Below are 27,510 nucleotides of genomic sequence, written 5' to 3'. Positions count from 1 at the left end.
GTGTACAGGTCAGATGTACCACGTGTACAGGTCAGATGTACCACGTGTACAGGTGAAATGTACTACATGCACAGGTGAAATGTACCACGTGTACAGGTGAAATGTACCACGTGTACAGGTCAGATGTACCACGTGTACAGGTCAGATGTACCACGTGTACAGGTGAGATGTACTACGTGTACAGGTGAGATGTACTGCGTGTACTGGTCAGATGTACTACGTGTACAGTTGAAATGTACCCCAGGTGTGTTCTATGTTCTGTGTTGAAGTCGGTGTTGATTGGACGGGATGTTATTCCAGCAAGTGTCCGTCTGTCCCAGGAGGATCCATGCAGCCCAAAGCTGTTTTTTAATTGGCCTGCAGCACATCCTAAAAATATCATCTAACAAGAAGTAAAAAAAGCTCTAGTAGCAGTAGTTCTACTACAACAGAAACAGCAGGAAAACGTTGTGGTTTTAGCAGATTAGTATTAGTATAATATTAGCAGGGAAATCATGTCATTTTAGTTGCATGGAGTTAAAATGATTACACAAGTAAATTTATAAAGATTATTTTAAGAAGAAAGTTGAATTATAGGGAAAATCTTAAAAACAACAAAAATTGAAGACCAAAAAAAACATATTCTAATCAGCACCACACGTCCCACAGGGGGCGCCCGTGAGCTTCCACCAGAGCATTACCCCCCCCCCAAGGAGAACATCCACTCCATGCCTGGCGCTCCCGTTACACAAGCCTGCACCTGCATGCAAAAATAACCTGGAAAGCTGAAAATGGAGCACGCTAAGAGGAATTGTTCCTGCCTGGGCCCCCACCCGGCCCCCCTCGGCCCAGTCCCAGAAAGGCTCTCAACGCCGCATAAATGTTTCATGACTACTACACGCTTAGCATGTGCGTTGTTGACTTCGACCAATCAAATCCTTCCTTCCTTCCTTCCTTCCTTCCTTCCTTCCTTCCTAAGCATGTGCATTGATGACTTCGACCAATCAAATCCTTCCTTCCTTCCTTTCTTTCTTCCTTCCTTCCTTCCTTCCTTCCTTCCTTCCTTCCTAAGCATGTGCGTTGATGACTTCGACCAATCAAATCCTTCCCTCCTTCCCTCCTTTCCTCCTTCCTTCCTCCTTCCTTCCTCCTTCCTTCCTCCTTCCTTCCTTCCTTCCTCCTTCCCTCCTTCCTTCCCTCCGTCCCTCCTTCCTTCCTTCCTCCTTCCCTCCTTCCTTCCCTCTGTCCCTCCTTCCTTCCCTCCTTCCCCCCTTCCTTCCTTCCTTCCTTCCTTCCTTCCTTGACTTGCAGTCAGGTAAAGTTGCCATTCTTGGAAAATTAAAAAAACAGCAAAAATGGCAGAAAAACTGCAAGAAGAATAAAGTAAGAAAAAAGTCATTTTATTAGCATAAAGTTGAAACATTAGCACCTTGTGCTGGTGAAGTCATAGCATTAGGAGAAACAAAACAACGGGTAAAGTCTATTGATCCCATCTGCATATAGTAAATAACTTCGGCTACCAGGGAGCCGCTTCCTGACGCGCTCCCAGAGGGACGGCCTGCCATTCTCAGCGATACCTTTGGCACCACCACCGCTCCACCAAATCCGCCCGCAGAGGAAGTATTCCCCTTTGCGTCGGTTTTGGCGGCGTGACTGATCCATGGCTCAGCAATACATGGCAGCCGTCCCCTTGATGTCCGTCGCTTCTGGAGGCCCCAAGTTGTTAAGTGACACTAACACGCAGAAAGGAAACTAGCACCTCTCCCATCAACGTGATAGCCACTTGTAGCTTCCCCGTGGGACAAAAACAAGCTCCACACTAACCACACTAACTGCTTGTAGAGAGAACGTCAGTGTGGTCATTTGGAGTCTGAAGCTAAAGGTTTGTCACTGACAAGGGTGGGACCTTTAGGAGGAGCACGCTTCATCTGGAAGGTCATAGTTCAATCCTCAGACCGGCTTTGACAGTGATGCTGATGGAGCGTGCGAGTCCTCAATGGCATGTCGTGCCGCATCCTCCCACTTGGCCACAGGGCTTCTGGGGCCGGGATGCCTGGCAAAGTCTGAACGAGGCTTTCTTTTTTCTAGCTGAAGTTTGTGTCCAGCCTCCACATCAGCTACTGGACCTGTCACCTTTCACTATCATGAGATGTTGTGACACCCTAATAGGAAGTATTCAACACTGGTCCCTAGCTGTCAGTAATGTCATCTTGATGGGACAACAGCCAGGAACAACAAGGAACTCTCCCAATGGAAATTGCTATATTGTGTTTTACTTTTTCTCATGGAATGGTAAATAATGGTGACTATAGGGGTGTTGTTTCATGTCGAGAGGACTCTTATAATGTTAAAGAGTGTATTTAAAAGTTGGTAAACTTATTTACTATGTCTTTTAGATCTTATTGCCTCTTATTATATTTACTATATTGGGTAACAGTAGTGTAAAGGTGACTATAGGGGTGTTATTTCATGTCTAGAGGGCTCTAATAATGTTAAAGAGTGTATTCAGAAGGTGGTAAACAGGTTTTCTATGTCTTTTAGGTCCTATTTCTTCTTATTATATTTACTATATTGGGTACCAGTCATGTTGAGGTGACTATAGGGGTGCTATTTCTTGTCTAGAGGACTCTAATAATGTTAAAGAGTGTATTTAGAAGGTGGTAAACTGGTTTTCTATGTCTTTTAGGTCTTATTTACTTTTATAATGTTTACTATATTAGGTAACAGTCGTGTAAAGTTGACTATAGGGGTGTTATTTCATGTCTAGAAGCCTCTAAAATGTTAGAGTGTATTTAGAAGGTGGTAAACAGGTTTTCTATGTATTTTAGGTCTTATTTCCTCTAATTATATTTACTGTATTAGGTAACAGTAGTGTAAAGGTGACTATAGGGGTGTTATTCCATGTCTAGAGGGCTCTAATGTTAAAGAGTGTATTTAGAAGGTGGTAAACTTGTTTTCTATGTCTTTTAGATCTTATTTGCTCTTATTATATTTACTATATCGGGTAACAGTAGTGTAAAGTTGACTATAGGGGTGTTATTTCATGCCTACAGGGCTCTAATAATGTTAAATAGTGTATTTAGAAGGTGGTAAACAGCTTGTCTATGCTCTAGCAACCAGAATATTCCATATACGAGTAAGGAACCTACTTTTCAGCGCCAATTAACCGTATGAAGGACTGGAACTGGAAAGTAACACCAAAAGTTGCACAAAGAAAAGCTAAAACCAGCAAAGAGTTCATCGAGGGGTGCGATTGTGCCTCACTGGCTGGGATGGCCATAAAAGTCTTTCAAGTTTGGATGAGAGTCTTGTGCAAAACAGCAAGTATATTTTCCCTGTGAAAGCACAGCGCTGTGCCGCTAGTGACACAATAATTAGCCTCCTCTCGCTCGCAGGAAAAGAAAAATCGATGAGCTACGTGGCACAGTCATTACTTGGAAAATAGACTAGCCTGTTTAAATGTTGATTTTCTATAGTGACTCCGTGTCTTTGTGCACGGGGCAGGAAATCGTTTGTCCTCGCAAGTGGTGGCTGATGTCTGGGATAGGAAGTCTATGGAATGTGTCTTTCGAAGTCTAACAGCTTGTTGACAAAAATACACAATAATACGTGGGTGGAGTATCAGCTAGGCTACAACAGCAGACCCTTTTAAACCGGGGGAGGGGGGGCACAGGGTATCCATGGGGTCTTCACAAGTCTACAACCCAATCCTTTCAATGTACGTCCTGAATGCGTTTTTGAAAGGTCTTTCAAAGAATGGGGCTGTCAGTCGCTAGGTTGGGATGGAAAGTACAAACATACCCAGGGAGGGGTTCAGGGTACCATGGATGGACAGACAGATGGATGGACGGATGAACGAACAAACGGATGGATAGATGGACGGACGGACAGACGGATGGATGGATGGACTGACGGCTGGATGGCTAGACAGATGGACGGATGGATGGATGCATCAACGGACAGACGGATGGATGGATGGGCGGACGGATGGATGGACTGACGGCTGGACAGATGGACTGCTGGATGGATGGACAGACGGATCGAAGGACAGATAGACGGATGGATGGACGGAAGCATGGATGGATGGATGGACTGACTGACGGATGGATGGACAGATCGACAGACAGACTGATGGATGGGCAGACAGATGGATAGGCGGACGGAGGGACGGATGGATGGACTGACAGATGGATGGACGGCTGGACAGATGGATGGACAGATCGACGGACAGATGGCCGGATGGATGGACAGACGTATGGACGGACGGATGGATGGACAGACGGACGGATGGACGGATGGATGGACTGACAGATGGATGGACAGCTGGACAGATGGACGGACGGACGGATGGACTGACGGATGGATGGATGGATCGACGGACAGATGGCCGGATGGATGGACAGACATACGGACGGATGGATGGATGGACGGCTGGACAGATGGACGGACGGACTGATGGACGGATGGATGGATGGATCGACAGACAGATGGCCGGATGGATGGACAGACGTACGTACGTACGGATGGATGGATGGACAGACGGATGGATGTTGCACATGTCTGCGTGGTTGCACCCTCATCAAAAGAAAGGTTGTCAAAGTGAACCCAAGGGTGGCCGTAAGAGCGAGGTAGGTACTGAAGGGTGTTTGCGGCTCCCGGCCTGACCTTTGTGTTGGCGCTTCTGTGCGCCACGCTGATGCAGCAACACGGCTGCTTGTTTGTCTGGGAATTCTTGTCCACGATCCGTGGACGGGAATGTTGGACGCCGACTCCAACTTTGCTGTGATCAGGAGTCAAACTGCCAAGCGCAGTCGGGCAAAGGGGCCCTTTGAAGCGTGCTGTGATTGGCCGAGCGTGGCGACTGCTTTGACAGCGCGCCCTGTGACGAGGAGCCACAGAAGCTCTCTAGGTCACCCTGTCTGCACCACGGCGTGGGCGCGTGTGCGTGCGTGCGTGAGAGAAGGAGTAAATCTCTTTTTAACGCTCCATGCTGAGAGACGGCATAGATTTACTTTGCAAACCTCCCGCAGCTCCAAATTCCCAGCTCAGTCATTTCCCATTTTTTCCTCCCCCAGTTACAACTTTGTGTGGAATACTAACGTTTTTAAACTCAATTAGAAAGTGAAACGTTAGCAAGCGGTGACCTAAATACAGGAACTCGAATATCAACGCAACACTTTGGCTCTTTGGCTGCTTGTTCACAAGGCGGCCTGTCGCTCCGAAACACTGTTTACATGTGTGTGACGCTAGCGTTGGGAATGAATCCTTCATCCAGCTGCATGTCAGCATTCCAGGGCTGACTCCACATCTGGCGATGTTAGGAGTGTTATTTAGAAGTTTGCAAACAGATTTTCTATGTCTTTTTTTGTTTTATTATGTCTACCATATTGGTAATAGGAGAGAAAAGGTGACTGTAGGGGTGTTATTTCATGTTTAGAGGGCTCTCACGATGTTGGAAATTTTATTTAGAAGTTTGCAAACAGATTTTTTCATGTCTTTTTTTGTCTTAATAGGTCTACTATATTGGTAATTGGACTGAAAATGTGACTGGAGGGGTGTTATTTCATGTCGTAGGGCTCTAATAATTTTAGAAATCGGATTTAGGTGGTAAACTGATTTTCTATGTCTTTTTTGTCTTATTATGTCTACTATATTGGTAATTGGAGTGAAAAGGTGACTGTAGGGGTGTTATTTCATATCGTAGGGCTCTAATAATTTTAGAAATCGGATTTAGGTGGTAAACTGATTTTCTATGTCTTTTTTGTCTTATTATGTCTACTATATTGGTAATTGGACTGAAAAGGTGACTGTAGGGGTGTTATTTCGTGTCTAGAGGTCTCTAATAATTTTAGAAATTGTATTTAGAAGGTGGTAAACTGATTTTGTCTGTCTTATTTTCTCTTATTATGTCTACTATATTGGTAATTGGAGTGAACAGGTGACTGTAGGGGTGTTATTTCATGTCATAGTGCTCTAATACATTTAGAAATTGTATTTAGAAGGTGGTAAACAGATTTTCTCTGTGTACTATATTGGTAATAGGAGAGAAAAGGTGACTATAGGGGTGTTATTTCATGTTCAGAGGGCTCTCATGAAGTGTTGCCTTTCTATTTACGTTGAGCATGTGTGGACATTTCCACAGGGGGAGATCAATGTCATGTCAGTGGGATTGTTCAACCCTTATTTGTATCTTCTAGTTAAAAATAAATCTCCCCGTTGCTTCCACAAGGCTTCTCTCCACTGTTGCTCCATCATTACCCACAATTCCCTTCCACCAGCACGTGACAACGAAGTGTCACATTTGGGACGCTCCCTTCCATCAGAGTGCGAGTGCGGCGGCGAGCTGAGCAGACTGCGATGCTCCTGAGCTTTGGCTGGATGAGTTCAATTAAAAAGGGCCGCCGGCGACATATAATGAGAAGTGTGTTGTCACGGTGACGGCGACACAGCCACATTAGGCCAGGATACCTTTGTTAGCGTCTTTGTGTGCTGGTGGCTACACGGGACACTAAATTTGGCTAAATCAGGTGATTTAGCCTTGGTAGCCAGCTGTGGCCGCCTCATCAATTAGTGTTGGTAGTAGTGTTGTTGTCAAGTAGTGTTGTTGTCAAGGCAACCGTGCTGCCAAGCACTCGCTTGCTCATTCCCGGTGTACTCAAGCAGCAGCGGTGGCGAGGAGGCACTCGGGCAGGAGGAGGTAGATCCTCCTTGCGATGAGTGAGTGGCGAGTGGAGAGATAAGCGTCTTGGATGACGTTACGTCTGGCCTCCTGAGGGAACCTGATTGGTGCATCCCAAATGGAAGGTCTCCTAAAAACCAGAACCTTCTGTGTTCTCCACCTTGTCCCCATCTGTTTTCTTGCATGCAAATAAGTGTATTGCAAACTTTTGCAACGTGAAAAGACACCTAATTGGTGGCACAGTTAGCTGGTAGCATCTTCATCCCTGGGGAGGGACCAGCTGCTGCCTTGTTTTGGACTCAAAGCAGGCATGGGTTTGCCGCCCGGGGGGGGCGACGCATGGCACCTGCTGAGTGCACAAAAGCCTGGTCTTCTGAGTCATCCCATCCATCCTTCCATCCATCGATCTATCCTTCCATCCATACATCCTTCCGTCCTTCTATCCATCCATGATCCCCTCCATCCATCCTTCCATCCATCTATCCATCCATGCATCCATCTATCCATCCATGCATGCCATCCATCCTTCCATCCATCATCCATCTATCCATCCATGCATCCTTCCGCCCATCCATGCATCCTTCCGTCCATCCATCTATCCTTCCATCCATGCATTCTTCTGTCCATCCATCTGTCTATCCTTCCATCCATGCATCCCATCATCCATCCATGCATCCTTCCATCATCCATCTACTATCTATCCTTCCATCCATCTATCCATCCATCCATCCACATATCCATCCATCCATCCTTCTACATTTCCATCCATCTAGCTATCCATGCATTCTTCCATCCATCCGTCCATCCATCCACATTTCCATCCATCTATCTATCCATGCATCCTTCCATCCATCCGCATATCCATCCATCCATCCTTCTACATTTCCATCCATCTAGCTATCCACGCATCATTCCATCCTTCCATCCATCTATCTATCCATGCATCCTTCCTTCATCCATCCTTCCGTCCGTCCATCCATCCATCCATCATCCATCATCCATCCATGAAAGGAAACAGCTAGCGTGGAAGTGTGATGGAGAGGTCCACACTTCTTCCACGTAGTGGACCATGAAAGGATGCCACATGGATCTATTGTAAAGATATGCTAAGAGGTTATGCTAAGCTAATGTTTTTCCCAAAATTTCCCAAACGTTGTTATGACGTTTCTTTTCATAATATTATGATTTTATTCCCACCTTATTTTCACTTTTTTCCCCAACCTAATTTGACAAAAATGCAACTTTATTTTGTGTTGTTTGTTTCTTATAATAATAATTCTTCTAATATTCCCACTGTGTGCTACTAAAAGGCTCACAGTCACGAGGTTGTAGGAAGCGATCCATGTGGTGGTGATGGTGGGGGGGGGCGGGTTGTTGCATGTCCAAGGCCCAGCAGCAGGATCAGTCGGTCGTTCTGCTTCTCCTAGAAGGACCAAAGCTTATCCAGTCTGGAGTTGCAGGGGAGGATGTTGACACTGAAGCCGCAAACGTGAGCGGCAATGAGGAGAGCGTGAGAGCCATGTAGTACCCCCCTTTGGTGGACAGGGGGAGCCCCTAGGTCTGGGATCTTGTCGAAAAGAGGACTCTCTCCCAGTGTGATCCTCTCCCTCACTCTTCCTTCCCTTCCTCTTGATCCACTCTCCTCGCCGCCTCCCTGTCACTCTTATTTTCCACGCTCACCTCTTCCGGTTCCTGGCTTTTTCCACCGAGCGCACGCACACACACACACACACACACACACACACACACACACACAGCGAGCGAGAGAGCGGTGATGGGAGTGGGAGGGGGTGCTTGGCTGGCAGGCTGACTGGTCGCGGCTCGATTGCAGCGAGAAGAGATTGAGTTGGGTGACCGGCAAAAATACCAGCGGGAAAGCTCGATGTGCCGTGGCCTTTCCGACAGCGGACGCATCGGGGACGCCGTGGCTTGAGGACGCTATCTTTTCCAAGAGGTGACATTTTGTGTGTTGGTGTGTGTGTTTGATTCCCGTGCGTGTGCACACACCTTTTCAGCATGCAGACCGCCCGCCTGCTTGGCTCTTCTCATGCAAATGCTAATTGGCCACTCGTGCCGCCGCTCGCCGTCTTTGACTGAGGCGCAGATGCACTCGCCCGCTTCAATTCCGCTTCCTTCATTAGGATGCCGCAAACGACTTGGGCTCTGATGGATCACACGCACACGCGCACGAGCGCGCTGATTAATGCGTGCCAATCTACGCCTGGAAACTTCTAAACTAGGTTGGCCTCGGATGATGGACTCACCTGCACCTTCTGGTCCCAGACCAGGACATCCGTGCCTTGGAGACCTGCACCTCCCTCTTTGCCCCCATCTGTGGAAACGTGATTATCCCAGCACGTCCATGGATTTAGGGACAACCCAGGAAGAGTCAAGTTGATGCTTGTTCTATGCCCAAACCCCAACCACCCCCCTCCCACCCCCAACTGGGGACTGCCCTCACCTTCATCTCACTTATCCTCCGTCGCCGCCGTCGTCACTTTTCTTCCATGCTGAGCCAGCGAGATTCCCTGGATTGCCACAGAGGCAGGGGGTGGGCTTTACGGGCCATTAGTGGGTGTCGTCCCAGCACATGTTCTCCAGTTAACACCTCCACCGGTCCATGGCCTCCTCGGACTGATACTGGATCAGAACCTTGATGGTTTGTGGGACGCTGATGACCTGATACCCTCCTGACCAAAACGTGACCACAACCAAAAAATTTTCACTTTGCTGGCTCGGATCTTAAAGGGATGGTTGGGATATTTGGACCTGACATCCCATCAGCAGTGTAGAGCATCAATAGTGACTTTCCCCCGACCTGGGTCCATGAGTCCAGTCCTGGGTTGAACTGGGCTCACAGCACCAGGTTCTAAGTACACAGGACCAGGTTCTAAGTACACGGGACCAGGTTCCAAGTACACGGGACCAGGTTCCAAGTACACGGGACCAGGTTCCAAGTACACAGGACCAGGTTCCAAGTACACGGGACCAGGTTCCAAGCACTCGGGACCAGGTTCCAAGCACTCGGGACCAGGTTCCAAGCACACGGGACCAGGTTCCAAGCACTCGGGACCAGGTTCCAAGCACACGGAACCAGGTTCCAAGCACACGGGACCAGGTTCCAAGCACACGGGACCAGGTTCCAAGTACACAGGACCAGGTTCTAAGTAGGTTCAGCAGTGTAGAGCATCAATAGTGACTTACCTTTGACCTGGGTCCATGAGTCCAATCCGGGGATGAACTGGGCTCACAGGACCAGGTTCTAAGTACACAGGACCAGGTTCTAAGTACTGGGACCAGGTTCCAAGCACACGGTACCAGATTCCAAGTACACAGGACCAGGTTCCAAGTACACGGGACCAGGTTCCAAGTACACGGGACCAGGTTCCAAGTACACGGGACCAGGTTCCAAGTACATCCGCCGTCCGGAACTCCGGTCCATTTCTGTAAATCCATCCCAAATGTTCTCCATTGCATGGAGATGAAGGGAAGACCCAGGATGGTCCAAAAAAGTAATCCGGCTGCCGTTTGGCACGACCATAACCATCAAACGCCATCTGTCAGAGAAGAAAAGATCTTCCATCGGCTGTGGAATTAGCGGGAGGGCACCAGAAGTTAGAAATCTTCCTGTGTCCAAGGCCAACATTTGGGCCTTTACAAGGCTACAATCTTAAACGGCCGATTTCACTTGAATGCATCTTTGAAATCAGTTCTTTATTCGTCTCGCTTCCATTTCTTCTTTTGCGTTTAGAAGCTCGCCTTAGAACCTCCTCCACATCTGGATCGGGATGGTATCGGTTCTGTTCTAAGATTCCCAAACGTCTATCCCTGTTTTTCACCCCCCCCAGGCCAGCGGCGGTTCCTTTTCCTTTAGCGTGACGTGTGACTGCTGGTCTTCTTCCTGTGTCTTCCTCCAGGGGGCGTGATCGACCAGGACCTGTGCCGCTTCCTCAGCCTGCGCTTCCAAAAAGGCTCGGTGGACCACGAGCTGCAGCAGATCATCCGGGACAACCTCTACCTCCGCACCGTCCCCTGTGAGTCCAAAATGGGGGAGGGGGGTTTTACGTCTTCAAGGAGCCGTGACGGCGTACCGGTGCGTTAGCTTAGCATTAGCTTAGCTGCATCATTAAGCCCGCTGAGCTGCCTCCTGAAGAGATGTGGAACCCCGGTTGCCAGATGATCGGGTTTGATGGTTGTGGTTTCAGGCTGGATGACAAGATGTCTCAACACCTGGGGCGTGTTGGTTCTATAGCAGAGTGAACCCTCCTGTCAATCATTCAGTCAGTTGGTGCACGGGACCGGTGGTCAATTCAGTCTCCTGGCACCAACTGACTGAATGACAGGAGGGTTCACTCTGCTATAGAACAAACACGCCCTGCATGTCTCGCCATCCAGCCTGATGGTTTTAATTTATTGTCCGGTTAATTGATTGATTGATTGGGAGGAGCCTAATTGTGTGTGAATGATGGCTAACTCTGTTTCTGTCTCCTTTCTTCCTTGCTGTGCTGATGAGGCGTTCAAGCGCACTGCGTATTTCTGTGTGGTTTTTTTGTGGCGGCCGCTGGCTGAGAGGCATTGAGGAGGAGGTGGAGGAGGAGGAGGGGAGGAGGTGGGGAGACAAATTGGAGAAGAAAAGCATGCAAATAGACAAAAGGGAAATGGGCTGCGTGCAGAGAAGCAATTGAACGGCACAATGACGCTTGATTGCTAAGCCAAGAACGATGGATGGACGGCTTTTTGCCCGAGAAGTTCCTGTTCGAGTATGAGGTCACGTGACGAACTTGGCAGGCGTTGGCGAATAAAAGCAAAGGCGACCTGATAAACGCTCGCTTTGCAGCTCTGACGCCTTTTAGCTGGGGAACGTCTCAAGTAGCGGCGTTCAAGGCCAACACTTCCTAACAAAAACACCAAAACAGGGTGGACCCCGCCTCTCGCCCAAAGTCAGCTGGGGTAGGCTCCAGCATACCCGTGACCCTCGTGAGGATAAGCGGCATAGAACAGGATGGATGGAAAGAAAACAACGGAGGTGGAAAATGGAGCCCGGTGCTCTTTTAGGGGGGTGGCTGTCATCAGGTGGTTCTCTTCTAAAGATATCAAAAGAGCTAAAAAGGGGCAGCTAATAGAGAACTCCAACAAGGTTTTGTGGCTGTCTCTACGTACTGTGAGTGTGTACTAGCGTGTACATTCATGATGGGCGTGTAGTACTGGTAACGTGTACATTCATGATGGGCGTGTAGTACTAATAACATGTACATCCATGATGGGTGTGTAGTACTAGTAATGTCTACATTAATGATGAGTGTGTAGTAATGTGTACATTCATGATTAGCGTGTAGTACTAGTAACGTGTATATTTATGATGAGCGTGTAGTACTAGTAACGTGTATATTTATGATGCGCGTGTAGTACTAGTAATGTGTACATTCATGATGAGTGTGTAGTAATGTGTACATTCATGATGAACGTGTAGTACTAGTAACGTGTACATCCATGATGAGCGTGTAGTACTAGTAATGTGTACATTCATGATGGACATGTAGTACTAGTAATGTGTACATTCATGATGGACATGTAGTACTAGTAATGTGTGCATCCATGATGAGCGTGTAGTACTAGTAATGTGTACATCCATGATGACCGTGTAGTACTAGTAACGTGTACATCCATGATGAGTGTGTAGTACTAGTAACGTGTACATCCATGATGAGCGTGTAGTACTAGTAACGTGTACATTCACGATGAGTGTGTAGTAATGTGTACATCCATGATGAGCGTGTAGTACTAGTAATGTGTACATCCATGATGAGCGTGTAGTAATGTGTACATTCATCATGAGTGTGTAGTCATGTGTACATTCATGATGAGCGTGTACTACTAGTAACATGTACATCCATGATGAACGTGTATTACTAGTAACGTGTACATCCATGATGCGTCTTGGATGTTTTTTTTGTTATCACTCTCTCTTTCTAATCTCCATTTCTTTTTCAGTTGTGGAGGAAATGAAAAAAAAATCCACAAAAAGGATTTAGTGATTTTAGCCCCTGCGTGTGGTCCCGTATATTGTGATGGGGGCTTAGTCACATGGTAACATGCAACCAATCACTGCCGGCGTGGAGATTACGGCAGAGGCGGCCACGTGTGGGAAATGTTGGCTGAAGGCAAAATGGGCCTTTTGCTAAATCATCAGATACTTTTTGTAAAGTTAAACAGCTCTGTTTCCCGGAGCTTTATTGTTATGTGCAGCTGGTGTTGAGATTTGAAAAGATAACATTGGACGGGGTGGGGGGGTCTGGGGGGGGGTGCTTATCTTGAAACTGTACGCCTGTTGAGATGGCTGAGATAAATCTGGGAGCTTGAGAGAGAATGATAATAAATGATAATAAATATGCCAGAGATCTGAAGTGCTTCATCACAGCAATTCCAACATCACCCTTCAGTGGGGAGAAGAGACATTGGGGAGGGGGGGGCAGACAGGTAGAGAGTGGCTGCTACTCATACTAATCTAGGAACTTGAACCCAGCCGGAGGGGGTGGGGGGGGGCGTAGCTTAGAAGTATTGCCTGCTGGAAGTCCAAGGGCAGAGCGTTAATAGCCCGGGTTCGTGTGAAATCAGGCCTATCATGGCGTAATCCTCGTAGACCTGATGAGAGCGATAGATGGGGGGGAGGGGGGTGGGGGGCAGTATGCCAAGTCGTAGTGCCGAACGGGAATCCCTCCCTAGCGCTTCATTGCTTTCTCGCCCGCCCGCCGTTCAGCTATGATGATGCTAATAGACATGCTATCATATGTACCGTATGATGATGCCAATAGACATGCTATCATATGTACCATATGATGATGCTAATAGACATGCTATCATATGAACCGTATGATGATACTAGTAGAGACATGCTAATAGACATGCTATCATATGTACCTTATGATGATGCTAATAGACATGCTATCATATGTATCGTATGATGATGCTAATGGAGACGTGCCATATGATGATGCTAATAGACATGCTATCATATAAATCGTATGATGATGGTAATAGACATGCTATCATATGTACCGTATGATGATGCTAATAGAGACATGCTATCATATGTACCGTATGATGATGCTAATAGACATGTTATCATATGTACCGTATGCTGATGCTAATATAGACATGTTATTATATGTACTGTATGATGATGCTAAGACACATGCTATCATATGTACCGTATGATGACACTAATAGACATGCTAATAGACAAGCTATCAAATGTACCGTATGATGATGCTAATAGACATGCCAATTATGTACTGTATGATGATGCTAATAGACATCCTATCATATATACTGTATGATGATGCTAATAGACATGCTATCATATGTACCGTATGATGATGCTAATAGACATGCCATCATATGTATCGTATGATGACGCTAATAGACATCCTATCATATATACTGTATGATGATGCTAATAGAGTCATGCTATCATCTGTACCGTATGATGATGCTAATAGACATGCCATCATATGTATCGTATGATGACGCTAATAGACATGCTATAATACAAGCTATCAAATGTACCGTATGATGATGCTAATAGACATGCTAATAGACATGCTATCATATGCACCGTATGATGATGCTAATAGAGACATGCTATCATATGCACCATATGATGATGCTAATAGAGACATGCTATCATATGAACCGTATGATTATGCTAATAGACATGCTATCATATGTACCGTATGATGATGCTAATAGACATGCCATCATATGTATCGTATGATGACGCTAATAGACATGCTGTAATACAAGCTATCAAATGTACCGTATGATGATGCTAATAGACATGCTAATAGACATGCTATCATATGCACCGTATGATGATGCTAATAGAGACATGCTATCATATGAACCGTATGATGATGCTAATAGACATGCTATCATATGTACCGTATGATGATGCTAGTAGACATGCTATCATATGTACCGTATGCTATACTGTACAGTATATTTATAGCCAGAAATTGACATGGAGTCCATGTGTCCAAAATATGTTTTCTAAGATGAGGAGTTGATATGATAGGTGATGGTGGTGAACTGACAGGCGCGTCCCAAGACAAGTTCATGGAGGGTTTGATTCTCCCAGGGAGAAGAGTCGGCTTGTCCCATCCGTCCATACGCGGTTATTGGTTAGATCGTCCTTTCCATGTGACTGAGGTGTGTCCAGATGTGTGATGGATGGATGGAAGGTGACACAAGTCTTCATGATGGACCCATCCTGGACCCATCCCAACCCAAAGTACTCCAACTGACGTGTGGAAAAGTTACCCGCTTTCATCAACGTCGGATCACAAAGATGCTTTTCATCAAAAGCTCAATTACTGTCGTCCATCTGATCCGTCCCCCTTTCTCTTCCCTCGCTCGTTGGAGGCAGGGTGGGGTTTCCATGGCAACCCTTTCCACTCCCCGTCTACGTCAAAGTCTTTGCTGCTAAAATTCTCATTTCTTTTTTTTTCTTTCTCTCCCCCTCATACGTCTCTCTCTCTCTCCTGTCAGTCGGAGTCTTCACCCAAGAGTTCGTCTTGGGTTCCTGTCCTCATTCAGGCCCATCGAGACCCGCAACAACGTGGAGGTACTCCTGCGAGTCATTGTGGGGAATGCGGACTGGGGGGGGGTGTCGCCTGAAGTGTCCCCATGCACTTCCATGGATTGGTGAGACTCGGACCACTCGGATTCGGGTTTGTCACTGCCTTAGGCTGGGGTGTTCCAAAGGAATCACGGCCTGGTCACTAGCAGCTTTCCTAGCGCCAGATGACCACTGGCTTCCTGCCACCTGGTCTAAAGAAGTCTTGTTCGAGACTTTAATCAAACACTTCCTACATTGCTTGGAGTTTGTATTCCCACCGACACAGAACCCCCCCCCCCCCCCCCCCCCCCCCGTATGCTCCATCTTTTCAATTTTAATGACAGACAGCGGCAGGATAGTTATCTGCACATTTCCTGCTGAGCTACGTCTGACAGCCTTATCTCGGGATGTCTCCCTGGAATATTTGACGCTAGGCTGATGGTAGCGTACTCTCGGCCCCACTTGGCACCTCGTGCAGCTGGGGGCTGGCTTTGTTTTGATTGGCCCATGACATGACATGTTCCAATAATACAATTAAACAAGAAAACAACAGCAAAAATTGAAACTCAACTTTTTTGTATTTGTACTTTTCTGTGTTGTAAAGACATACAAACAGGTAAAAGAGGCCACCAATGAATGTATTTAATGGGACACACCTATTTCAAGAAGCTCCAGCTTTCTATCCATGCGTGGCTCAGGTGGTAGAGTGGTCGTCACCCAACCTTAAGGTTGTGGGTTCGAACCCCTCCGTCTTGCCGTGATCATGTCAAAGTATGTCAAGATAGTTGCTCCAGTTGCTAACTGTGCTGACAATGTAGGTGGAATAATGACGATGAGATAATGATCTATACAAGTGAAAGACCGGTAGCATAGCATGGTTAGCATAGCATGGTCTGAGCCAGTGTGGAGTTGCTAACTGTGCTGACAATGTAGGTGGAATAATGACGATAAGATAATGATCTATACAAGTGAAAGACCGTTAGCATAGCATGGTTAGCATAGCATGGTCTGAGCCAGTGTGGAGTTGCTAACTGTGCTGACGGTGAAGGTGGAATAATGATGATGAGATAATGATCTATACAAGTGAAAGACCGTTAGCATAGCATGGTTAGCATAGCATGGTCTGAGTGAAAGCAGGGATCCTGTGATGCTAAGCACATTTGTGGTTCTTCCTCATGTTTGTCCCCCAATATGAGGCCAAGCTCAATGGGGTTTGTCACCCGACGGGCACAGAAAGCTGTCAGAACCTGGCTAGATGCTGAATGGACCACGTCCACGTGGACACATTCCGCTGTGTTGTTCTTTCTGGACATTATCCCCGCTAATGATGTCCTCCAAAGCTTTTGAAGTGCTCTACATACTAAGTCCCAGGTGTCTCTCTTCTGTGAGTGGTGGCTCATGTCTGCAGAGGACAAAGAGGGACGCTTGATTGGGTCCACAGAGCAGCTCTGGAGGACAAGAGCTTTAATATTCATGGCCAGAGACTCTTGTCGCCAAAAGGGCGTTCTTATTCCGGCCGACAGGCCCTCCTTTTCAAGTGTCCTCCTCCGTGTACACGCTCCCAGAACAACCAGGGACGCCATCCTTTTCATGGGGAATCATCCTGAATCATTATTTCTCGACTTCTGCTGCCATATGTCACACATCCGACGCGCCATCAGCGTCTTTATGGTGTCAGGAATACCAAAATATCCTTTTTATTTCTCTCTGCTTTGCAGCATTCATGTAGCGTTTCACTGCGAGGCGCCACCAGGGCGTGGTGAAATAGTATAATAGTAAACACCCGCAATTTCAAGTCTTTCCGCCGCTGATTTATGGACCCAATCTGCAAAAAGGACATGAAAAGCATCAACAGTGCCTCCTAGCTGCTGCTCAATGGAATGATGTAGTTTTGCACGTAGCTGGGAGCATCCCATTGATGAATGAAATCCATATTTCACTTGTACGGAGTACATATAGGAAGGTAGAGTACGTATAGGACGGTAGAGCACGTATAGGAAGGTAGAGTACGTATGTGTAGAGTACATATAGGAAGGTCGAGTGCGTGTAGAAAGGTAGAGTACATATAGGAAGGTAGAGTACATATGTGTAGAGTACATATAGGAAGGTCGAATGTGTATAGGAAGGTAGAGTACATATAGGAAGGTAGAGTACGTATGTGTAGAGTACGTATAGGAAGGTAGAGTACATATAGGAAGGTAGAGTACGTATGTGTAGAGTACGTATGTGTAGAGTACGTATAGGAAGGTAGAGTACGTATGGGTAGAGCACGTATAGGAAGGTAGAGTACGTATAGGATGGTAGAGTCCGTATGTATAGAGTACATATGTGTAGAGTACGTATAGGAAGGTAGAGTACATATAGGAAGGTAGAGTACGTATGTGTAGAGTACATATAGGAAGGTAGAGTACGTATAGGAAGGTAGAGTACATATAGGAAGGTAGAGTACGTATGGGTAGAGCACGTCTAGGAAGGTAGAGTATGTACAGTGCATCCGGAAAGTATTCACAGCGCTTCACTTTTTCTACATTTTGTCATGTTACAGCCTCATTCCAAACTGAATTAAATTAATCTCTTACCTCAAAATTCTACACAAAATACTCCATTATGACAATGTGAAAAAAGTTTTTTTTGACATGTTTTGAATTTCTTAAAAATAGAAAACCAAAAAAATCACATTTACATAAGTATTCACAGCCTTTGCCATGAAGCTCAAAATTGAGCTCAGGTGCATCTTTTTTCCACTGATCATCCTTGAGATCTTTCTACAGCTTAATTGGAGTCCACCTGCAGTAAATTCAGTTGATTGGACATGATTTGGAAATATAATAACTGTCTATATAAGGTCAGTGCCTCCTAGCTGCTGCTCAATGGAATGATGTAGTTTTGCACGTAGCTGGGAGCATCCCATTGATGAATGAAATCCATATTTCACTTGTACGGAGTACATATAGGGAGGTAGAGTACGTATAGGATGGTAGAGCACGTATAGGAAGGTAGAGTACGTATGTGTAGAGTACATATAGGATGGTCGAGTGCGTGTAGAAAGGTAGAGTACATATAGGAAGGTAGAGTACATATAGGAAGGTAGAGTACATATGTGTAGAGTACATATAGGAAGGTCGAATGTGTATAGGAAGGTAGAGTACATATAGGAAGGTAGAGTATGTATGTGTAGAGTACGTATAGGAAGGTAGAGTACATATAGGAAGGTAGAGTACGTATGTGTAGAGTACGTATGTGTAGAGTACGTTTGATTTGGACATGATTTGGAAATATAATAACTGTCTATATAAGGTCCCACAGTTGACTGTGCATGTCAGAGCACAAACACCAAGCATGAAGTCAAAAGAACTGTAGACCTGCGAGACAGGATTGTCTTGAGGCACAAATCTGGGGAAGGATACAGAAAAATGTCTGCTGCTTTGAAGGTCCCAATGAGCACAGTGGCCTCCATTATTCGTAAATGGAAGACGTTTGGAACCACCAGGACTCTTCCTAGAGCTGGCCGGCCTTCTAAACTGAGCGATCGGGGACGAAGGGCCTTAGTCAGGGAGGTGACCAAGGCCCCGATGGTCACTCTGTCAGAGCTCCAGCGTTCCTCTGTGGAGAGAGGAGAGCCTTCCAGAAGGACAACCATCTCTGCAGCAATCCACCAATCAGGCCTGTATGGTAGAGTGGCCAGACGAAAGCCATCAGACCAGAGAATTTTGTTTCTCATGGTCTGATAGTCATTCAGGTGCTTTTTGGCAAATTCCAGACGGGCTGCCATGTTCCTTTTACTAAGGAGTGGCTTTCGTTCTGGAAGGCTCTCCTCTCTCCACAGAGGAACGCTGGAGCTCTGACAGAGTGACCATCGGGGCCTTGGTCACCTCCCTGACTAAGGCCCTTCGTCCCCGATCGCTCAGTTTAGAAGGCCGGCCAGCTCTAGGAAGAGTCCTGGTGGTTCCAAACGTCTTCCATTTACGAATAATGGAGGCCACTGTGCTCATTGGGACCTTCAAAGCAGCAGACATTTTTCTGTATCCTTCCCCAGATTTGTGCCTCAAGACAATCCTGTCTCGCAGGTCTACAGACAGTTCTTTTGACTTCATGCTTGGTGTTTGTGCTCTGACATGCACAGTCAACTGTGGGACCTTATATAGACAGTTATTATATTTCCAAATCATGTCCAATCAACTGAATTTACTGCAGGTGGACTCCAATTAAGCTGTAGAAAGATCTCAAGGATGATCAGTGGAAAAAAGATGCACCTGAGCTCAATTTTGAGCTTCATGGCAAAGGCTGTGAATACTTAGGTAAATGTGATTTTTTTGTTTTCTATTTTTAATAAATTCAAAACATGTCAAAAAAACCTTTTTTCACATTGTCATAATGGAGTATTTTGTGTAGAATTTTGAGGTAAGAGATTAATTTAATACAGTTTGGAATGAGGCTGTAACATGACAAAATGTAGAAAAAGTGAAGTGCTGTGAATACTTTCCGGATGCACTGTATAGGATGGTAGAGTACGTATGTGTAGAGTACATATAGGAAGGTAGAGTACATATAGGAAGGTAGAGTACGTATGTGTAGAGTACATATAGGAAGGTAGAGTACATATAGGAAGGTAGAGTATGTATGTGTAGAGTACATATAGGAAGGTAGAGTACGTATAGGAAGGTAGAGTCCGTATGTGTAGAGTACGTATAGGAAGGTAGAGTACATGTAGGAAGGTAGAGTACATGTAGGAAGGTAGAGTACATGTAGGAAGGTAGAGTACGTATGTGTAGACTACATATGTGTAGAGTACGTATAGGAAGGTAGATTACATATAGCAAGGTAGAGTACGTATAGGAAGGTAGAGTCCATATGTGCAGAGTACGTATAGGAAGGTAGAGTACATGTAGGAAGGTAGAGTACGTATGTGTAGACTACATATGTGTAGAGTACATATAGGAAGGTAGAGTACATATAGGAAGGTAGAGTACATATAGGAAGGTAGAGTACGTATGTGTAGACTACATATGTGTAGAGTACATATAGGAAGGTAGAGTACATACGTATAGGAAGGTAGAGTACGTATGTGTAGACTACATATGTGTAGAGTACGTATAGGAAGGTAGATTACATATAGCAAGGTAGAGTACGTATGTGTAGAGTATGTAGAGGAAGGTAGAGTACGTATGTGTAGAGTATGTATAGGATGGTAGAGTAAGTATGTATAGAGTACATATAGGAAGGTAGAGCACGTACAGGAAGGTAGAGTATATGAAGTATTGGGGCATCCCGATACTTCACATACTCTACCGGCAGCAGTGGGGGAGGCGGTGGCAGAAGGAAGAAGGTTCCCTGAGGTGGGGGTCCTTGGAGACGGTGTCTGAGTAGTAGTTGTAGTAGTAGCAGTAGTACTACGGCGTTAGCAGCGTTAGCCGCCCCCCCTCCTTGTGGCTGATGTTAATTACGGAGGCTGTAGGAGTAATTGTCTCATCTTGGACGGTGAAGCTGGAAGGAAGGGGGGGGGCACATTGACAGAGACTTTTATCCTCCCCCCATTGGCCGTCCCTCCCCCGTGTGGATGGCGTGTTTGTTCTGGTACGTACGTGTCCATCACGTCAGCTCCTAAGTGGGACAATAACGTGCGTTCGCTCGCCGCGTGTGTTGTCAGCGTTTGACAAGTGGTAGAAATCAAAAATCCTCCCCTGCAGCTCGGCCTGATTTGCCCGTCCTTCCCCGGAATCCTCCACGCGTTATTTCATTATTTATCCGGGCAGATTGAAACCTTGCTACGCGCCGTGCTCTGTTGCTTCAAGCCGCCACCTTGCCTGCGCCGCTGGTGGCGGCACGCTGTGTGTTTGTCCGAGCCGCTAATGGAATATTCCATCAGCCGATGACCAATTGATGCGCGGCAGCTGTCGCCGTGTGACCCACCAAAATGTCAGCCGGCGTGTCGCCATATTTGGGGCCATCACTGCAAATCAGCACCACATGCTAAACGTCCCGCCACGCCGGCCCATCATGGCGGTGAAAGTGGACCGTTTGAAGTTTCACGGCGTTTCATAAGAAAACCCACGGGGCGCTGAAAAATCCAACACAGGCCGACTCATGTGAAGGCGGCTTGCTCTTTTTTCTTAAAGTACATCATGCCATGTTAGCTTAGCGGCCACCGTAGCCATCCATTGCGTAACACATCACTTCTCTTTATTTGTTTTATCATCTCTAAGACCCCCCCCCTACTACCCCACCCCTCCTCCTCCTCCTCTCGCAGCCTCAGTGGCTCCGCTGCCTCTTGGGGATGATTAAACTTTCATCTTATCTTTAAAGGAGACCACGTACGCATCGCTAGCGTACGCTACGCCATACCACGCTACGCCGCAGGGCTTTGAGATACACAACCACGCAGAAGAACCATCACATTGTTCAATAAATATTGAAAATAAATCAATATTTCACTCTGTTACTGCTGTACTGTACTGCCAGGGTAAATACAATCCATCGCGCTTCGGGTTCACTCTATTATTCATTTACTCCATTTGTGCTGGAGCCTATCCCAGCTGTCTTGGGCCGAGAGGCGGGGTCCACCCTGGACTGGTGGCCAGCACATATAGACAAACAACCATTCTTTGGGCGAGCCAGCCAATCACAGGGCACATATACACAAACGACCATTCTTTGGGCAAGCCAACCAATCACAGGGCACATATAGACAAACAACCATTCTTAGCGAGGGCTCACTGGTAGCGAGCACCAGGACGTGGACCTTGGCGCCACGTAGTTGCCCAGCAGATAAAGATCCCTGAAACAGGAAGTGTCCATCCAGCTCGCGCTCGCGGTGCCCGAGGCTGTGGCGGCACATCTGCGGCGTCCATGTCTGCTCTCATTAGACCCGGCCGGGGCTTTGGGGGGGGAGCACCTGCTCTCACACACCTGAAGAGCATTTGATGGCTTTTCAGGATTGAATGGTGTCTCGTATGCACGTGAGCGCCACCACAGCTGCCTCCTCTTTCCTCACACTTTTGCAAGTGAATTAATCAGGGTTAATTAATCGTTTGCAGCTCATAGCGGTTCATTGGTTCCAGACCCGACCACAATAAATTAGTGGCTTCACTCTTCATAAATCCAACGTTTCCATAACTCCAAAAACCTTCCATTCCGCCTTTCTGGACCCTCGCTTATCACGGTTGGGTCTGTAAGCAGCAGACCGTGATAAAGGAGGGCCTGCAGTATGATGTTCTTAGCTTCTCATCTTCACACAAAGAAGTGGACCTGGAAGTTCTGCTACGTCTCCACGCTGCATGAGTGACACCGCAGTGTGACTGGCGCTGAGGCTTGACTGATGGCGTCTGTGGGGACCAGACGACAGCCAATTAGGAGCCAATTAAGCTGATGAATGGGATTGCGGCTCCTACCTCTCCTGGTCTGCTCGATACTCAAAGCCTCGTCAAGCGGAAGTGGCAGGATGATTGCTAACGTCTCTGCCGATAGCTGCTACCTTCTTGCCGCCGACTTATTTGCGTGCCGGACGGTTTGCTTTTGAAGTGACCAATTAGCGGCTGCAGGCGGGTTTCCGCCCAGCAGTGGAAAAAACTGGTCTTGAAGCAGGGATGGTAGGAAATACTCGTGAGGAAATACTCTTCGTCCTCAACGATTTCTGTCCACAGACCTCTGCCTAAAAGCAGACCAACGTCTAATCTTGGGCTTTTGTTGGCAAATCAAAAGACTACAGACACTAAAACAGAGCTTACTATAGGGGTGTTATGTCTTGTCTGGAGGGCTTTACGAATGTTTAGAAGGTGGCAAACAGGTTTTCTATGTCTTACTTTTTCTTATTATATCTCCTATATTGGGTAATAGGAGTGTAAAGCTGACTATAGGGGTGTTATGTAATGTCTGGAGGGCTCTACTAAAGTTGAAAATAATGTTTAGAAGATGTTAACAGGTTTTGTATGTCTTACTTTCTCATATTGTATCTCCTACATTGGGTAATAGGAGTGTAAAGCTGACTATAGGGGTGTTATGTCATGTCTGGAGGGCTCTACTAATGTTTAAAAGAATGTGTAGAAGGTGGCAAACAGGTTTTCTATGTCTTACTTTCTCATATTATATTTCCTATATAGGGAAGTTGGAGTGTAAAGCTGACTATAGGGGTGTTATGTCTTGTCTGGAGGGCTCTGCTAATGTTTAGAAGATGCTAACAGGTTTTCTTTGTCTTACTTTCTCTTATTATATCTCCTATATAGGGTAATATGAGTGTAAAGCCGACTATAGGGGTGTTATGTCTTGTCTGGAAGGCTCTACTAATGTTTAAAAGAATGTTTAGAAGATGTAAACAGGTTTTCTATGTCTTACTTTCTCATATTATAGCTCCTATATAGTGTGAAGCTGACTATAGGGGTGTTGTGTCATGTCTGGAGGGCTCTACTCAAGTTTAAAATAATGTTTAGAAGATGTAAACAGGTTTTCTGCGCTCCAACTCTGAAAAATTCACTTATCCCAGTCAGGTCTGGAACCAGTGAAGTGCCATAAACAAGAGATTACTGCATGGATTATTAATACTTGAAATAAATAACACTTTCTTAGGTTATTTAGAAAAAGATAACCGTAATTTCCAAATGTCAAGTAGAAAATCGGTGCGTGTACGTGCACGGCTGGCTGCCAGTCATTGCATCCACAGAGAAGCCAAGTGAAAAGTCGCTGAGCGTGCAACTCCTGTCCGTGTGCGGCGGTGGTGGGCCGGCGGTGGTGGGCCGGCGGCGTAGCATGCACGGGCCACGGTTCTTGTGTACAGTGTAACAGGCTGTTTAACTGCGGGGCACATTTATTATTGATGCTTACAAGAGAGGTGGACATCTCTCAGCGGCACTCGGGTCCATCGCGCTCAGCGAGAGAGTCTGGGCCTGAGAAGAGCTTTTGCCGAGGTTGAGGAGGCAGAGCGCGACCTCGTGCTTGAGCCGACGGCGTGACTCACGGGAGTTCATTCAAGTTCTCCGGCTAATCTGCTATCTGCCAGCGTGGAGGAAACGGCTGCAGCTGGCAAATGAGGGGACGGGATGGGCTTTACATGCAGCAAGGAAGGAGGAAGCTCCGCCACGGCAGATGGACCAGCTTGGACAGAAAAGCACGGGACACGTTGGTGATGGATGTTCTTCCCAGGCAGGGATGGAGGCTACGGATCCATCGTCCCTGGCAACCAGCAAACCTTCAACAAGGGAGGTGTCCAAAACCACATCAGTTCCAGACCGCGGATGCCCTCTGTGACGCCATCTTCACACCTGCGGCCTCCTGGCATCCCTGAAGGACCTGAGGAACCTCCATGTTGGTCGGGTGAACACAAAGAAGAATGACTTCCTGGATGTGGCCTACAAAAAGCCTGCAGAGGGAACTTTGATGCACCAAAGAAAATGAAAGAAAAAACCTTTTGGCGTGCTAAATGTCTGCAAGTCAGCTTGTGAATCTGCTCAATTGCACACCCCCCCCCCCCCCCAACCCCCCCTGTGTGCCAAACGCCAGCCCTAATCTGCTTTGTGAGGCAAAGATAAAGGAAGGTAAAAAAAAAAAAAAAAAAAAAGCAGGCGACATGGGACAAAATGTGTGTTTGCGACGTTTGCATCAGCAGTCGGAGAAAGAAAAGAAAGCGTGGATTTAAATCAGATTCTGCCTCCGCTCGCCTTCGCCGTCGCTCTCACACCCCCGTCCGAGGCCTATTTTTAGACGGGTGACTTTACGAAGCAAATAGGTCAAGGCTGTTGAGAAACACACAGGATCACATTGTTCGGGATTCCTCCTGACTCCTCCGCCGGCTTCAAATCCAAAGCCTGAATGCTTGGCCTGCTTTCATCCGCTGCTCAGCACGCCGCCCCCGTGAGGAGGTTCTGGTCTAGTCTTCGCCCGGATCACCACCGTTTGGGGGACAGCCATATCAAGACAGGGAATCAAGACACCAATAGGAGTCCACTCCTCCCCCCGTTTTTGGGGAGGTGGAGAATGCGCTGCACGTTAGCATCTCACTTCCGTAGCTCATCCATCTTGACATTTGCAGCGTAACGCAAAGGTTGCGCTGAATCAACACCGTCATTCGCCGCCGTCAGGAGGGGAAGAGTAAATTGCTGTGGAATTGGAAATAGACGCGCTACCTTGACGTTTGTTATTTATTGCTTCCAAAATGGACGCAAACCGAAGCGGATGAAAACCGAGGGCGTTTTTTTTTATCATACGATATAACCCAATTCCAGCCACCAAAATAAAAGCTTTTACAGAGGAAATGTAACCAAACGATTGGGGGGGAAAGTTGTCAGGAAGAAAGCAAGACGTGTATGGAGTGAGGTTCCACGGATTAGTAAAGTTAGCACATCCCAGAAACACGTATGTAGAGTTTATCCCACCTCACCTAACCTAGTTTGCCACCTTAACGTTAACTCTTGAGCAAATCCTAGTGCAAGAATAGAGAATGACCAGAGTGAGGTTCCCCACCGCTGCCAAAGTTAGCGCATCCCAATTACTCAGCAAACTGTCATGCAATTTAAGTAGCTTGCTGCCTAAAGGCTCTGCGATAGACGTCATAACACTAAGTTGTAGGGAACAAAACAAAGATTGGAAAACGTGTATGGAGTGAGGTTCCACGGGTTAGTAAAGTTAGCACATCCCAGAAACATGTATGTAGAGTTTATCCCACCTAACCTAGTTTGTCACCTTAACATTAACTCTTGAGCAAATCCCAGTGCAAGAATAGAGAATGACCAGAGTGAGGTTCCCCACCGCTGCCAAAGTTAGCGCATCCCAATTACTCAGCAAACTGTCATGCAACCTAAGTAGCTTCCTGCGTAATAGCTCTGCGATAGACATCATAACAGTAAGTTGTAAGGAAAAAAACAAAGATTGGAAGACATGTAAGGAGTGAGGTTCCACGGGTTAGTAAAGTTAGCACATCCCAGCTATGAAACACGTCCCTGGAGTTTTTCCCCTCCTAACATAACAAGTTTTCTGGCTAAATGTTAAAACATAAGCAAATATTGGTGGGAGATTGGCGAGTGAACTGAGCGATGTTCCCCACAGCTGCCAAAGTTAGCGCATCCCAATTACTCAGCAAACTGTAATGCAACCTAAGTAGCTTGCTGCCAAAAAGCTCTGCGATAGACGTCATAACACTAAGTTGTAAGGAAGAAAACAAAGATTGGAAGACGTGTATGGAGTGAGGTTCCAAGGGTTATTAAAGTTAGCACAATCCCGGCTATGAAACACGTCCCTGGAGTTTTTCCCCTCCTAACATAACACGTTTGCTGGCTAAATGTTAAAACATAAGCAAATATCGGTGGGAGATTGGCGAGTGAACGGAGCGATGTTCCCCACGGCTGCCAAAGTTAGCGCGTCCCAGTTACTCAGCAAACTGTCACGCAACATGTTGACACGCTGCTCTTTCTCAGCAGGCATCAGTAGATCTTTATTTTGCAACACTTGGCATGTGCATTTGAATGTGCGGAGGCTTAGCTCTGAGCCTCAGGCTAAGCTGCCTTTCTGCTCCACTTTTCCCTCCTTCCTTCCATTAAAGCAAGCCCGTATGTGAATATGCGGATGTCATTTTCATGCGTTTGTTTAGCGTGTGGAAAGAATGCTAAAGTTATTCTGACCCTGGAAACTGAGTGAAGATTTATGACCAGATACCAGAAGCTCTTCCCAAGTCCGAGCCGGAAGGCTTCCGTGTCACCGTGGCTTCGTGTGACCTTTGCACTCAAAGTCTGTTTTCCGCTTGACGGCGAGCCGACTGTTGCCGAAAGTGTCAGCGCTTCCTCCTCCCTCCTTGATCTTGGTATTCAGCGGCGGTCGCTTCCTGACACGATGTTCCTTCACGCCTCTCCCTGAGGATTTCCGACTCGCCGTCTCTCTCGCTCTCACCTCACTCACCCCCCTCCCCAAATACAGCGGCGGTTTCTGTCCCATCGCCATGGAGACAGACGTGATGTCAGCAGGGATCGGCCTCGCAGGTGACTCGCGCTGGCTTTGTCATTACGCAGGACATTAGGGCCACCTGCTGAAGAAAATAAGGTCTATCTTCTCCAGGATGGCCGATGGATAGATACCTTCATAGATATGATAGGTGCCTTCATAGATACCTTCATAGATACCTTCATAGATATCATAGATACCCTGATAGATATCATAGATACCTTCATAGATACCTTCATAGATATCATAGATACCTTCATAGATACCCTGATAGATATCATAGATACCTTCATAGATAATTAGATTCTGGTCCACA

At 46.6% G+C, this 27,510-nt stretch overlaps 1 protein-coding gene across 12 annotated transcripts in view; it reads left to right on the top strand.

Annotated features, from left to right (window-relative positions):
• The window catches only part of magi2a (membrane associated guanylate kinase, WW and PDZ domain containing 2a), a 78,080-nt gene that overhangs the window by 9,987 nt on the left and 40,583 nt on the right, over window positions 1-27,510 (top strand). For all 12 annotated transcript variants that reach the window (XM_078787771.1, XM_078787777.1, XM_078787773.1 and 9 more), the window contains one exon: window positions 10,576-10,692. In XM_078787771.1, coding sequence (XP_078643897.1) covers window positions 10,576-10,692 — 117 coding nt within the window. The remainder of the gene's footprint in view (window positions 1-10,575; window positions 10,693-27,510) is intronic.

Source organism: Doryrhamphus excisus, linkage group LG2, assembly GCF_037039965.1.
Source record: "Doryrhamphus excisus strain RoL-2023G ecotype Guam linkage group LG2, RoL_Dexc_Guam_v1.1, whole genome shotgun sequence".
Taxonomy (NCBI): domain Eukaryota; kingdom Metazoa; phylum Chordata; class Actinopteri; order Syngnathiformes; family Syngnathidae; genus Doryrhamphus; species Doryrhamphus excisus.
Note: the sequence above shows the minus strand (reverse complement) of the source record. Positions and strands in the feature narration are given on the sequence as shown.